The 16753-nt window shown below is 42.3% G+C and overlaps 1 protein-coding gene across 1 annotated transcript; it reads left to right on the top strand.

Moving 5' to 3' along the window:
• Positions 1–308: 308 nt before the first annotated feature.
• Positions 309–9499, top strand: LOC133420505 (mucin-2-like). The gene is made up of 6 exons (XM_061710199.1): positions 309–358; positions 5138–5198; positions 5338–8549; positions 8653–8672; positions 8719–8850; positions 9322–9499. The coding sequence occupies exons 2-6, from the start codon at positions 5156–5158 to the stop codon at positions 9497–9499; spliced, it is 3585 nt and encodes a 1194-aa protein (XP_061566183.1). The 5' UTR covers positions 309–358; positions 5138–5155.
• Positions 9500–16753: the final 7254 nt, after the last annotated feature.

Here is a 16753-nt window from a genome sequence, read left to right on the forward strand (position 1 = left end):
TGTATTGATAAAAAAATTCCACACCTTAGAAACTCACAAATGGTGAAAACAATTAGGTAAAACCAAAAAAAGGTATCTGGTTTGTTAATCTGAGAGGAATAAACAAAATATAGCACTGGAAACATTCACTGAGAGCTGAGACAAACTGTCTCAGTTGCTCTTCAGGCAGATTCTTTTGACGTCCCCTATTGTAGTTTAATATCTCACAGACACCTCCAGCTACTTCTAAAAAATTCTTGACTTTTGTCACACCCCTTTATTACGTAGCAAATATATAAGATGTCCTAGATGTCCTAGCAAGAGTAAAGGAAACAGCAAGACGGTTTCTAAAGAACTTTTGACTTTGACATAGCTTTCGGTGAGTAAATATCTGAGTCTTTGTTTTATAAAGTTAAGTAAATGCAATGAATATTTAGTTAAATCATATTTAATAATTGTATTAATAACAATGGCAATTTAAGGAGCAAAATATTGTTGGGCTCTACCATCAGCCTATTTTTTGTATCTTTGTAAAACTTGTAGTGTGAAAACATTGTTTATATTTGTTTAGCACAAGTGCTTTGTATTGTAAAGCACTTGGTGATATTTATCCAAGAAAAGAGCGATAGACATAGTTAATTAAAAGCTTTATTGACTGTTAACCATAAAGTTGAAACGTGTTTTTCTTCTCATCATGAAATTATTGTAAATAAAAAATGTAATCATACATAAAAAAATTAATAATTTATACACCTTTATTAGCATTATTGGACTATCATTATTATTATTACTTATGACAAATACATAATTGATAAATGTCCCATTCACCAACAAGTGAAGAAAAACATGAAATCAAGGTACAAATAATTATATTTCTTTCTTAAAATTATGATCATACGGTTGAAATGCAGTTAAACTGTTCTCTTTGTAGCACAGTACATGTCAAGTTTGGACACACCTGCATTCTTCATAAGTGTGAGGTATGCTTGTAAACTATATACAACATAGTTTATTGTTTAGAATGATACATTATAACACAGTAAGTCCTGTAAGAAGAGAAAACAGAATTACACTTAGATTTGAAAATATTTAAATCTTGTCAAAATATATTTACACAGAAGTATTTCAGCTATTTTTTTCCACATATCCATCTCATAAAGTGTTAATAACACTTTATGACTAAAATATCGGAGTGACACTGAAGTAACACGCTTGGGAATGGCTAGACTTCATTGACATTTGATTACCATTGCAGGCAAAAGGACCAATCCTACTTCTCAAAAGAATGATGAAGCTGTGTTGCTGAGAATCAATAGTACAATCATTGTAACAGAGCAGAAATGCTTTATACAAATCTAAATGAGAACCACATACAATAATGAGATCTGGAGTCCACAACTTCACAAATACTCTTTCAGTAACACAGGATTCCAGGAGCCTGAGTCAATGTAGTAGTGAGTGCAGTATGTATCTCCAATTATTCAAAAAACTTCACCTGAGGGTCAAAGACTAATAGACATGTTCACCACAGATGACAACTAAACCCCATCAAAATTTTAAAAGAAAACTCAAGAATTATAGAATATGCAAGCTTTAGTCAAAAAGGAATAAATAAATCAGAAATGTTCAAAAATGAAAAATAAGCAATATCAATCAAATACAAACAGACGTCATTCACCAGGAGTGTGACACCACAATTAGCAGTCTTGTTGAGGTTGCAGATGCTGTGTCCCAGGAATTGTCCTTGTGATGCACACTATCCATGAAAACAGACAGGAGCTGTAAAAATGCTGGTATTGACCATACCAAGGAAAAATAATCATTTGAGATCAGGATGTCAGCAGGCATCTACCAGACATTCACACAAACAGGTGGAAGCGAGCAGCGGGACGATCAGAGGGTGGGACTGCAGGTCAGCATGCAGCTCCTGAAGCTCTGGCCTGCAAATATGCACAAAAGAGAAAATAAGGGGGCAGACCAGTACACCAAACTACAAGAACATGGAGATGGTTATGAGATACTTAGGAAGAGAAGAAGAGGAAAGAAGGAGGGGTGATGGGCACGGCTCAGTGGATCATGTTGGTGACCCCTGCAGCTATGACTACTGGCCCTAACACACTAGACTTTACACTAAATATAGGCTTTACTAAACAGAAAGGTTTTAGGTTTGGTTTTAAAGATGGAGGTGGTGTCAGCCTCCTTAACCCAGATTGGAAGTTGGTTCCATAGTAATGGTGCCTGATAGCAGAAAGCTCATCCTCCGAATCTACATTTGGATACTACGAGTAAAGCTGCACTCTGAGAACGGAGAGCTCTGTTAGGAATATAAGGTACTATCAGGTCTTGCAAATATAATGGAGCTAAGCCGTTTTGGGCTTTATATGCAAGTAATACAATTTTGAATTGGATTTTGAATTTTACGGGAAGCCAATGGAGTGAGGCTAACACAGGAGAGACGTGGTCTCTCGTTGATTCCTGTCAGCACTCGTGCTGCTGCATTTTGGATCACCTGGAGCCAATTCAGCAAATTACTTGGACCTTTTACTAATAACACATTGCAGTAATCCAGCGTAGAAGATAGAAACGCATTCATTCGTTTTTCTGCATCACTCTGCGGGATATTACGGAGATGGAAAAACGCTATTTTACAAACCTGATTAATATACAGTTTAAGTGAAAAATCCTGATCTAAAACAACACCAAGGCTTCTCACAATTGCACTGGAAGCCATCGCACCACCATTTAATCCCTTCCTAAGATTCTTTGGACCAAAAATAATAACCTCTGTTTTCGGAATCGGAATTTAGAAGCAAAACAATTCTGGACATCCAGTCCTGGATGTCCCTAAGACATGCCTGAAGTTTAGGTTCTGTGCAATTATTACATAAACAATGTCAGGGAAAAACTCCCTTATTGGGAGAAAAATCCTAAGCCAAAGAGCGGTAAGCAAAAACTACCCTTTAAAGAGGGAAGAAAGCTTGAGCGGGACCTAGATCACAAGGGAGGGGACCCTGCTGCCAAAGGCCAGCCGGGAAGAGTAGGTAAAGGAGAACACAAAGAGAGAATGAAGAACAGAGAGAGGAAATGCCACATGCAGCGTCTCTGCATGTGGCTCTGCATGCAGCTCTGCATGCAGCTCTGCCCTGCAAATGTTTTTAATTGTTCTTACTTTTTACTAAACTTGTGTAGAAAAAACAATTAAACGCTCTTTAATATGTTCTTTCCAACTAGGTGAATATCTGGACTGAAACTGAATGTCTAAATTACCAAGAATAAGACTTGAGAGATAATCCAGATTTCAGTAGATTTAATTAAGCTATTGCATGCAATAGGGTGAGAATATACCTCAGGCATGTTGAAGCACAATGACAATGACAATTAAAGCTGCAAGCAGTGATGAACGGGCTCTCGCACCCTTGTGCACGTTTAGGCGTGCTGCAGTGGAAGCGCTTGTATGACTTGCATGTAGATGTGTTCAGGCCTGGACATTTAGCGGATGACAGCAGCCACGACTCTCCATATGAAATCATTCAAAAGTTATGGCAGAAAGTAGGAACTATCAGATATCGACCAATCAGATGAAGGGGCGGGGTAATTTGCACCAATTAAGGTGAATGAGGCAAAACCGAGTCCGATGACACCACCCACGACTCTGTATGTCATACCACTCAAAAGATTTGCCAGAAAATAGGAACTATCAAATATTGACCAATCAGAAGAAGGGGCGGGGCTAATTCATGCCAATGAAGGTCAAGTACTCAATACCGAGTCCGATGACACCACCCACATGTCTTTATCACAACCCGTTCAAAAGTTATGGCAGAGAATAGGGACTATCAAATATTGACCAATCAGAAGAAGGGGCGGGGCTAATTTGCATCAATTATGTTCAAGGACTCAAAACCGAGTCCGATGACACCACCCACGACTCTTTATATCAAACCATTCAAAACTTCTGGCAGAAACTAGGAACAAATACGGACCAATCAGATGAAGGAGGGGGCACGGTTTTTGGCGTCTATCGTCACCAGGGTAACGCTTTTGACTGAGAAAAGTAATGTGCATCGTTGCAGGATTGAGACGGACATTTTGATGTATAACACACCTGGGTGCACGTTACGGTTCAGGCCGCATTAACTGCCGAAGAAATGGCATAAATTTCGCCAAAATTACATGATTAATTGAAAATGGCCGACTTCCTGTTCGGTTTCGGCCAAGGCGCCAAGAGACTTTTCTTTAAGTTGCGACATGATACAGGTGTGTACCGATTTTTCGTGCATGTACGTCAAACCGTATTGTGGGGCTTGAGGCAAAAAGTTTTCTAGGGGGTGCTGTTGAGCCATTAGCCCCGCCGCTTCTTCTGATTGGTCGATATTTCATAGTTCCTATTTTGTGCCATAACTTTTGAATGGTTTGACATAGAAAGTCGTGGGTGGTGTCATTTCTGATATGCTTATGGGGGGCGGTGGCCATGAGTGCAAGGGCCCGTTCATCGCTGCTTGCAGCTTTAGTTTTCTTTTTGTTTCTTTATCACTGCACATGCTAATCACACAACCTAGATTCCACCACATCATATTGGGGCCTGCAACACAAGGGGGCATCATCGTACAGTCCGGGTGCATCTTTCTTGGTTAAGCAGATCCAACTTGTACATTGTTGCTTGATATGATTTTATATGACTGCAAAAACTGCACAGTGTTACTCCGAAATGAATTCATATTGCTGCGGAAAACACAAACTGAAGAAAATATTTCCTATTATTCGCTTCTGCCATTGTATTTTGTGTACTTGAAGAAATTAATCAAATCCGTTGTCGTTGGCAGCGCCGTTAAAAACGCACATTTTCTATTGCCACAGCTGTTCTATCTGTTCTGTTGCCTATTCTAGGTGAGGGTTAGAAAAAATATGTTTTAAATCTCTTGCCATGTACAGGACTGCTCGAGTCATAATATTGGGGGCTTAATTTCTTCCATTAGTTGGAACCTGGATGCTTGAAGAGAAATACTGAATACATGCTTTTAAAAGGATTTATGAAATACTATCAGACAATAAAATTACAAATGTGTACTATTGATAGGAGAGATTTACATTAAAATGTAATTAAATAATTTAAAATGCTAAAATTATATGTTGTTTCTGACATTGTGAATTTTTGCAGGAAAAGAGGAAAAGTACAATGACGCATGAAAAAGTCTTTTTCACTCTGCTGATACTCACAGGTAAGTAGGAGAGAGACTGGGACTGAATTTTGAATGACTGAAAGGAACACGGCAAAGAAGTATTTGAAAAAGAGAAAGCAAAAAATATGAATTGCATGATATTGCTTGAAATAAAAACAAATTTCACTTATGAACACAGCTTTAAAAACAACAAACACAAGCATGAGTGCTTCAACAACCACAGCGACTCAAACAACAAATTCAGGTACACCATCGACAACCATGACTGCTTCCATGACAACCATGGCTGCACACAATTTTTCTCAGATGACAACCACTGCTGCTGCAACAACAACCCCGACTGCGCCGACAAAAAACACAGCTGCTCCTACAACAGCCACCATTGCTCCAATGACAACAAGTGAAGCCCCTACAACAACCTTGGCTGCCGTGTCAACAACCACAGCTGATCAAACATCAACCACAATTTCCCCAACTACAAACCTAGCTTCTCCAACAACAACCACAGAAGTTCCAACAATGGCCACAGAGGCTCAAACAACTACCACAGTTGCTCCAACAACAGCTGTTCCAACGACAACAACAGCGGCTCCAACAAAAACGATGGTTGCTCGAAAAACAACTACCATTGTTGACAACAACCACAGCTTGTCAAACAGAAGTTTCCCCCAAAAAACAAATTTCTCCAACAAAAGGAAGAAAAGGTCCTACAAAAAAAAACCAAAACCCTCCACCATAGATAAAAAACGCTACGAGAAAAACAAAGAACCCAACCCCCCCACAACTACAACAACAACAATGGCTCCATCAGCATCTACTGGTGCTCCAACAACAACCAGTGCTGCTCCAACTACAGTTACTCAAACAACCACAGTAGCTATGACAACAACCATGGTTTCTCTGAGAACCGCCGCTCTGACAAAAACTACAGTTGCTCTAAATACTACCACAGATGCTCCAACAAAAACCACAGACACCCAAACCACAACTACAGCTGCTCCAACAACCACAGCTACAAAGACTATAACAACAGTTGCTCCAACAACCACAGCTGCTCCAACAACTACCACAGCTGCACCAAAGAAAACTATTGATGGTCCAACCAAAAAAGATTCTGAATCAACAAACACAGCTGCTCTGACAACTACAGTTACTCCAACTACAACGACGGTTTCCCTGACAACAAATACAGTTGCAACAAAAACAACAGCCTTTCCAACTAAGACTACAGCCGCTCCAACTACAACTACAGCCGCTGCAACTACTGCTGCTCCAACAACTACTACAGTTGCTCCAACTACAACAAGAGCCGCTCCAACAACTACAACAATCGCTCCAACAACAACCACAATTGCACCAACTACAGCTGCTCCAACCACAGCAGCTCCAACCACAGCTGCTCCAACAACAACCACAGCTGCTCCAACTACAACAGCTACTCCAACAACAACCATAACTGCTGCTCCAACTACAACAACAGCTGCATTAACAATAACCACAATTGCTCCAACAACAACCACAGCTTTACCAACAACAACCACAGCCAATACCAGAAAGACCACGGTTGTATTAACAACAACCACAGCCGCTTCAACTACAACTATTGCTGATCCAACTACAACCACAGTTGTATCAACAACAACAGCTATTCCAACAACCACCACGGTTGCATCAACAACAACAGTGGATCCAACAACAACCACAGCTGTCCCAACAACAAACACAGCTGTTCCAGCTAAAACCACAGTAACTCCAACAACAACCACAGCCGCTCCAACTGTAACCACGGTTGCATCAACAACCACAGAAGCTCCAACAACAACCACAGCCACTCTAACTACAACTACAGTTGCTGCAACAACAACCACAGTTGCTCCAACTACAGTTGCATCAACTTTAACCACAGCCGCTCAAACCACAACTAAAGCTGCTCCAACAACAACAGCTGCTCCAACAATTACCACAGCTGCACCGAAGAAAACCATTGATGGTCCAACCAAAACAGATTCTGAATCAACAAACACAACTGCTCTGACAACTACAGATACTCCAACAACAACCAAAGTTGCACCAACTACAGCTGCTCCAACCACAACCACAGCAGCTCCAACTACAGCTGCTCCAACAACAACCTCCCCTACTCCAGCAACAACCACAGCGACTCCAACAACAACCACAGCCGCTCCAACTGCAACCACGGTTGCATCAACAACCATAGCTGTTACAACAACAACCACAAGTATACCAACAACTACCACAGCTGCTCCAACAACTACCACAGCCGCTCAAACAACAATCACAACTTTACCAACAACAACAACAGCCGCTCCAACAACTACCACAGCTGTTCCAACTACAACCACAGTTGTATCAACAACAACAGCTATTCCAACAACCACCACGGTTGCATCAACAACCACAGATGCTCCAACAACAACCACAGCCACTCTAACTACAACTACAGTTGCTGCAAAAACAACCACATTTGCTCCAACGACAGTTGCATCAACTTCAACCACAGCCGCTCAAACCACAACTAAAGCTGCTCCAACAACCACAGCTGCAAAGACTATAACTACAGTTGCTCCAACAACCACAGCTGCTCCAACAACTACCACAGCTGCACCGAAGAAAACTATTGATGGTCCAACCAAAACAGATTCTGAATCAACAAACACAACTGCTCTGACAACTACAGTTACTCCAACAACAACCAAAGTTGCACAAACTAAAGCTTCTCCAACCACAACCACAGCAGCTCCAACTACAGCTGGTACAACCACAACCACAGCTGCTCCAACAACAGCCACAGCTGCTCCAGCAACAACCACAGCCGCTCCACCTAAAACCTCGGTTGCATTAACAACAACCACAGCCGCTCAAACAACAATCACAACTTTACCAATCACAACAACAGCTGCTCCAACTACAACCACGGTTGCATCAACAACAGCCACAGCTGCTACAACAACCACAGCCACTACCAATAAAACCACGGTTGCATTAACAACAACCACAGCTGGTCCAACAACTACCACAGCTGCTCCAACACCAACTAAAGCTGCTCCAACCACAACAACAGCCACTCTAACTACAACCACGGTTGCATCAACAACAACTACAGCTGCTACACCAACAACCACAGCTGCTACAACTAAACCCACTGTTGCCTTAACAACAACCACACCCGCTGCGACAACAACCACAGCTTTACCAAAAACAACCACAGCTGCTCTAACCACAGCCAGTTCATCTGCAACCATTTTTGCAACAACAACCACAGCCGCTCATACTACAACCACGGTTGCATCAGCAACAACAACCACAGCCACTCCAACTACAAACACGGTTGCATCAACCCCAACAACAGCTACTCCAACCACAACCACGGTTGTATCAACAACTACAGCTGCTACACAAACAACCACAGCTGCTACAACTAAAACCACAGCTTTACCAAAAACAATCACAGCTGCTCCAACTACAACCACAGCCACTCATACTACAACCACGGTTGCATCAGCAACAACATCCACAGCTATACCAACAAAAACCACAGCCGCTCCAACTACAACTACGGCAGCTCCAACTACAAACACGGTTGCATCAACAACTGCCGCTTCGACTGCCGCTCCAACTACAACTACAGCTGCTTCAACTACAACCACAGCCACTCCAAAAACAACCACAGGTATTCCAACAACAACAACTTTACCAACAAAAATCACAGTTTCACAAACAACCACAGCCGCTCCAATAACAACTACAGCTGCTACACCAACAACCACAGCCGCTACAACTAAAACCACTGTTGCCTTAGCAACAACCGCAGCAACTGCAACGATAACCACAGCTTTACCAACAACAACCACAGCAGCTCCAACTACAACTACTCCAACTACAACCACCGTTAAATCAATAACAACAACCACATCTATTCCAACAACAACCACAGCTACTCCAACAACAACCACAGCCGCTCCAACTACAACCACAGATCCATCAACAACAACATTTTCACATGCTCCAAACACAACCACCGCTGCTCTAACAACTACAGTGGCTCCAACTACAACCACAGTTGCATCAACAACCACAGCTGCTCCGACAACAACAACAACAGCTTTACTAAAAACAACAGCTACTCCAACAACAACCACAGGTGCTCGAGCAACAACCACAATCGCTCCAACTACAACCACGGTTGGATCAACTATCACAGCTGCTCCAACTACAACCACAGCTGCTCCAACAACAAACACAGTTGCTCCAATTACAACTACGGATGCATCAACAACCACAGTTGCTCCAACTACAACTACAGCTGCTCAAACAACTAGAAAAGCTGCTCCAACAACAATTACAGATGATACAACCACAACAACAGCCACTCCAACTACAACCACAGCTACTCCAACGACAGCCGCTCCAACAACTACCACAGCCGTTCCAACAACTACAGCTGCTCCAACCACAACCACGGTTGCATCAACAACAACTACATCTGCTACACCAACAACCACAGCCGCTACAACTAAAACCACTGTTGCCGTAACAACAACCACAGCCGCTGCAACAACCACAGCTTTACCAACAACAACCACAGCTGCTCCAACGACAACTACTCCAACTACAACTACCGTTAAATCAATAACAACAGCCGCGCCCACTACAACCACGGTTGGATCAACAACAACCACAGTTGGGTCAACAGCGACAGCTGCTCCAAATACAGCTCATCTAACTACAACCACGGTTGCATCAAAAACAACAGCCACTCCAAACACTACCACAGCTTCTCCAACAACAGCCACAACCATTCCAACTACAACAACCATTTCATCAACAACAACCATAGCGTATCCAACAACAAAAACAGCCGCTCCAATTAAAACTACGGATGCATCAACAACTACAGTTGCTGTAACAACAACCACAGCTGCTCCAACCACAACAACAGCCGCTCCAACAACTACCACAGCCGCTCCAACAACAACCACAGTTGCTCCAACAACAACTACAGCCGCTCCAACAACAACCACAGCTGCTACAACAACAACCACAGCTGCTACAACAACAACTACAGCCGCTCCAACAACTACCACAGCTGCTCCAACAACAACTACAGCCGGTCCAACAACTACCACAGCTGCTCCAACAACTACCACAGCTGCTCCAACAACAACTACAGCCACTCCAACAACTACCACAGCTGCTCCAACAACAACTACAGCCACTCCAACAACTACCACAGCCGCTCCAACAACTACCACAGCCGCTCCAACAACAACTACAGTTGCAGCAACAACAACCACAGTTGCTCCAACCACAACCACAGCTGCTCCAACAACTACCACAGTTGCTCCAACAACTACCACAGTTGCTCCAACAACTACCACAGCCACTCCAACAACAACAACAGCCGCTCCAACAACTACCACAGTTGCTCCAACAACTACCACAGTTGCTCCAACAACTACTACAGCCACTCCAACAACAACCACAGCCGCTCCAACAACTACCACAGTTGCTCCAACAACTACTACAGCCACTCCAACAACAACAACAGCCGCTCCAACAACTACCACAGCTGCTCCAACAACTACCACAGCTGCTCCAACAACTACCACAGCCGCTCCAACAACAACTACAGCCGCTCCAACAACAACTACAGCCGCTCCAACAACAACTACAGCCACTCCAACAACTACCACAGCCGCTCCAACAACTACCACAGCCGCTCCAACAACTACCACAGCCGCTCCAACAACTACAGTTGCACCAACAACTACCACAGCTGCTCCAACAACAACTACAGCCACTCCAACAACTACCACAGTTGCTCCAACAACAACAACTACAGCCACTCCAACAACTACCACAGCCGCTCCAACAACAACCACAGCCGCTCCAACAACTACCACAGCCGCACCAACAACAACCACAGTTGCTCCAACCACAACCACAGCTGCTCCAACAACTACCACAGTTGCTCCAACAACAACTACAGCCGCTCCAACAACTACCACAGCTGCTCCAACAACTACCACAGCCGCTCCAACAACTACAGCCGCTCCAACAACTACCACAGCTGCTCCAACAACTACCACAGCCACTCCAACAACAACCACAGCTGCTCCAACAACAACCACAGCTGCTCCAACAACTACCACATCCGCTCCAACCACAACAACAGCCGCTCCAACAACTACCACATCCGCTCCAACAACAACCACAGCTGCTCCAACAACTACCACAGCTGCTCCAACAACAACTACAGCCGCTCCAACAACTACCACAGCCGCCCCAACAACAACCACAGCTGCTCCAACAACAACCACAGCCGCTCCAACAACTACCACAGCCGCTCCAACAACAACCACAGCCGCTCCAACAACTACCACAGCCGCTCCAACAACAACCACAGCTGCTCCAACAACTACCACAGCCGCTCCAACAACTACCACAGCCGCTCCAACAACAACCACAGCTGCTCCAACAACTACCACAGCCGCTCCAACAACAACCACAGTCACTCCAACTACAACTACCACTGCTCCAACAACAACCACAGCCGCTCCAACAACTACCACAGCCGCTCCAACAACAACTACAGTTGCACCAACAACTACCACAGTCACTCCAACTACAACTACCACTGCTCCAACGATAACAACAGCTGCTCCAACCACAGCCACAGCCATTCAAACTACAATCAAAGTTGCATCAACAACAACAACCGCAGTTGCTACCTCGACAGCCACAAGTACTCCAACCACAACCACGGTTGCATCAACAACAACACCAGCTCCAGCAACAACAACAACAAAAGTCTCTCCAACAACAACCAAAGCTGCTCCAACAACAACCATGGTTGCATCAACAACAACACCAGTTCCAACAACAACAACAAAAGCCTCTCCAACTACAACCACGGTTTTATCAACAACAACAACAACATCAGCCGCTCCAACAACTACAGTGGCTCCGACTACAACCACGGGTGCTGAGACTACAACCACAGCTCTACCAACAACAACCACAGCCGCTACAACTACAACTACAGCCGTAGCTGTGGCAGTTTTAGGTACGTAAATTTGACTGTAATATTAGAATAAAAAAATCTCCAATATCCTGAAAGAGTTTGCTGAAGCCCTGCCTTGTTTCCTTTTCTCCACATTTACAGAGATGTCAAGTGGAGTAAGCCACAACATCAGTCTCATCACTGCAGTCTCCATGGTGCTGTTGTCATGGCTACTATCAAGTCAGCAGTTGCTTCCCTGCTGATGTTCATGGGACATCTTAAGCAAAAAAAGAAAAGGTCAGCTAACTCCTACCTAACGACATAAACAGTGATTAATTGCAGCAGAAATAATGACTGGTGATCATAATAATGTGTTGGTAGTTAGTGGTAGAAGTAAAGAAATATGTTACATGTTCTGGTTTAGGCCAGGTAATTTACACTTCACACTGCTAACAGTCAATTGCCCCCTTGCTCCTCGCCTCTTCTGACACACACAACCTGTATGACTCTCAGCAGTGGGTTGAAGTGACAGGGTGACAATGAGGACGCCCAGCGCTCACTCCACTAATGCAATTGAGCGGCGGACATTTTAAAATAAAAAATAAAAAATAAAATAAAATTTAATTTAAAAATTTTCTAGATTCTAGAAAACTGACGAGGACTCTTCCATAGTAGCTACAGTTTTCTTTTAAGACTAAATCTTGGCATCAGATCTGATTTGTAAAAAAGCTTTAGTTTTGTCTAATCCGTCCAAAGGACATTCTCCCCTTGGGAGTTCTTCTGGGTTATTTAGTTAACATTCGTATTATCTGTCCCTTAGGTGTGTCATCAGTTTTTGGCATGTCCGAATCCAGAGAGGTTGGCCACAACGTGAACCCTAAACTTCTGAATGAAATTTCCAACTGTAGTTTCAGGAGATGGTATTTTAGCCTTTACCTTTAATGTGCTTGTCTAGAATGTTTTGAATGTAATAACAACAACAATAACAATACATTTATCTGCTGTTACACAAACTAATTACACTCTGTTGACAACAAGGTGAAACTTTCATTAAACCAACACAATTACATTAATATGACAATCTAAAGGATTTGCAGAAAGCAAATCCACTGAAACAGCAGCAGTTTGTTCAATCTACAATGGTTCTAATACACATCACAAACAGCCACTCCAGAGGAAGAAATCAGTGGTTTACAAAATTGTGTAATGAACTCAGGGAACCTTTGAATTTTCCATTTCGCAAAGCAAGGTTACTTAACCCTGAGCAAGAGGGTTCAGTTGAGCAGGTTTCAGAAGGCTGACTACTGAAGTAAACCTTCTCAAGAACAGGTTCACTTCAACAAACCCTGAATTACTTTCTGTCTCCTTCCCTTCACTAAGCTGAAACAAGTTCAATTCGAGCAAGGCAAGGCAAGTTTTTTTTGTACCATTCAACAACAAGGAGATTCAAAGTGCTTTAGAGACATTAAAACATTGCATAGTAGAAATAAAAAGCATGATTTAAAATTTAAACAAAAACAAGTAAAGAAAAAAACAATTGATGAAAACAGTAGTTACAATATGATCAAGTTTTAAAAGGTAAATTTAAAAGCAGTGCAGATGTGGTACTTCATTCAAATGCATGTGGAGCACAGAAGCTAAATGTAGCTTCTCCATGTCTGGCTCTTACTCTGGGAACTGATATAAAACTGGATCCAGATGAGATCCAGCAAAACTAAGACTGGTGTTTTCCCACTGTCTGTATTCAAACATGTCATTGAGCACTTTGGTCGGAGTAGTCTCTGTTAGATTCTGTTTTTTGGCTGTTAGACTTTTCTTTTTCCTTCGTTTTTTGTGTTCTCTGAAGGCAGCTGCTTGGTGTGGCTTGATTTCCGCACCTGCAGCTCATCTTCAGGGAGTGTTAAAAGACTGCCTGTGGCATCTGTTCAATGCAGATAATTTCGCATGTTCTGTCTGTCTGAAGTCAATTTCAAGTAACCTATCTTGTTAACATTTGGTTTGTACTTCAGATCTCCATTGTTTTTTTCCTCGGGGTTGCCTGCGTAAGCAGAGTTTTATGTTAACCATTTTTTCTCCTGCTTTGGAGTGATTTTGTGTTGTTACTTTTTTCATCTGTTTTCTTCCCCTGCTTGAGTGCAGCGCTTTTTGTTCGTGGCAGTAAATAAAAGGAGTGTATTCTTTGAAACTCACGGGTTCATTTTTTATACTGTATATATATATATATTTATGTTTCCTGTTTTCCCATTTTGTTGTTTACAGTCTTGACTTGTTTACTGTACATAGTAGTTTTTGCATGTGTGCACTTTTACGGAGCTGCTGCCTAGTCTCATTGTACCAGTATAATGATAATAAAGGCTTTCTATTCTATTCTATTCCATTCTATTCTATTCTATTCTATTCTATTCTATTCTGTTCTGTCGATTCTGTCTCTGCGAGTGGATCCAGCCCACCGCAGATCCTAACAAGTCCCAGTGCTGTGTTGCTGTCTAAAACCTGAGTGGATGGCATCAGAGCAGTTATTTTGTGATAAAATGTAATTATGCTGTTGAAAAAAATTACTTTTCAAAGATCTTATTTAAAAATAGAAAATTTGAGATTGGTCTTTTGTTCATTTGCGTCTTGTGGATATTGTCCTTTTGCAGAAGAGATTTATTTAACAGCTGTTTTCTTTTTTTGTTTCTTTTTTAAAACTCCGAGGTACCAGCAACAACAGGCCATAATCCTACAAGCCTAGGAAAACACACAATGGCCACAGTCTTTGTAATCTGCAAGAGATAAAAATAAATAAACAGAAACGGGAACAGGCAGAGACACAAACAGCAACCTTTCCAGAGGGCAATTCTAGAATTCTTGCGGATTCAAAAAAAAAGTCAGATGTTCAAAACTGTGTGTACGCCCAAATCCACGCACGTTTCTTTGAACATCACAATCAACGTGGAATTGAGCACATATGCAGGAACACAACGCTCCGCCCTGTCTCCTCTCTCAAGTAGATAGATACGTTTGAATGTAATGAGTAACGTGCCGTAGTTGTGTTGGCCGCATTGCATTATGGGTATTGTTGTTCTTTGCTTTGTGTTGCGTTCCATGAAGACTTGCGGTCTTATTATGTTCGTAAGGGTTTGTGAATGTCAATATTTAGCGTTAGTGCAACATTACACGGTTTTTTTCTTTTTTGTATTTTAAGAATCGACACCATAACTTAAGCTGGCAGAACGAAAAACGGCTCCTCGTTCCGCTTATCGTCACGCGTATTACATACTTACGGATTAAGCACAATGTACATGTGTATTTTCATAAATATAACAATGTAAACAACATAAACTTATATTTAAAACATGAAGCATCATGATCTGATTACCCCGCTACAGAAATAAAGACAACTTGTGCCTATCTTAAGCACACATACACATATATATGTATGTATTCATACATGCACACATACGCACACATAGCTATACATACACACACACACACACACCTAGCCACACATACATATACACGTGTACACGCACACATACAGCCACTTAAGTCATATTCATATACACCGGACATACACACACATAGCCATACATACACAGCCACACAAACATATACGTACACACACACACAAATACATATACACATACACACACAAATAGCCACACAGACATGTACATACACACGCACACACACACACACACACACACACACACACACACACACACACACACACACACACACACACACACACTCATATACATACACGCATACACACACATAGATATATACACTGGGTTGTTCACCTGCACGATTGCTCTTTAGTTTTTGGGGTTAGTTAGCGGTAGCTTAGCTAAGACCGTATTCAGATCTCGAGATATGGGTTGATCGCTGGTCGTGTTTCGGTCGGCTCTGTGTCGGTTTTGTGTTTTGTTTGTGGTTTTTGTTGCAGATTTCCAGTGCTTGACGTGTGCCTCCGTGTGTTCCTGCTTCCTGGATTGGCAGTGGATGTCACCCCCCCTTGTGGTTAATTGTGAGATTGTTGCAGCTCCACTCGTGTGTAACTTATCTGGTGATGTGGGGACTGTCATGTCCTTCACGTGTGGTCATGAATTCATTGGTTACGTCATGTTTCCTCATATTCTGGACTTCACTGCATCACCAATGAGTGTCGCCAATGGACAAAACCTCAGAAATGCGCGCACGCCAGACTGGATTTGTGCGTGAAAGACCGCAACTTATAAAATTCTGTGTGAGCACCACGGATATTGTACCTATGCCAAGTCAATTGGGATCCGTTGTCGTGATATATACACGGATTATTACATTATTATTATGTACATATTATTCTTTATTATAGTGGCTAAGTTATCAGTTTTTGACGCACAAGTTACTGTTTGTTACTGTCAGTTTGTAAAAGCATGTTTTTAATGCTGTTTTAACAGTGTTTTAATGGTGTTTTGATGATTTTTAACACTATTTTGACAGCGAGTATTTAACCGTGTTTTCTAGTATTTAACCTAAATTCGAGTATTTAACCATGTTGTTTGCTGTCGCCATGATGACGGAGGTGGCGTAAGTGATGTGAAAT

Source organism: Cololabis saira, chromosome 20 (genome assembly GCF_033807715.1).
Source record: "Cololabis saira isolate AMF1-May2022 chromosome 20, fColSai1.1, whole genome shotgun sequence".
NCBI classification, from domain to species: Eukaryota; Metazoa; Chordata; class Actinopteri; order Beloniformes; family Belonidae; genus Cololabis; species Cololabis saira.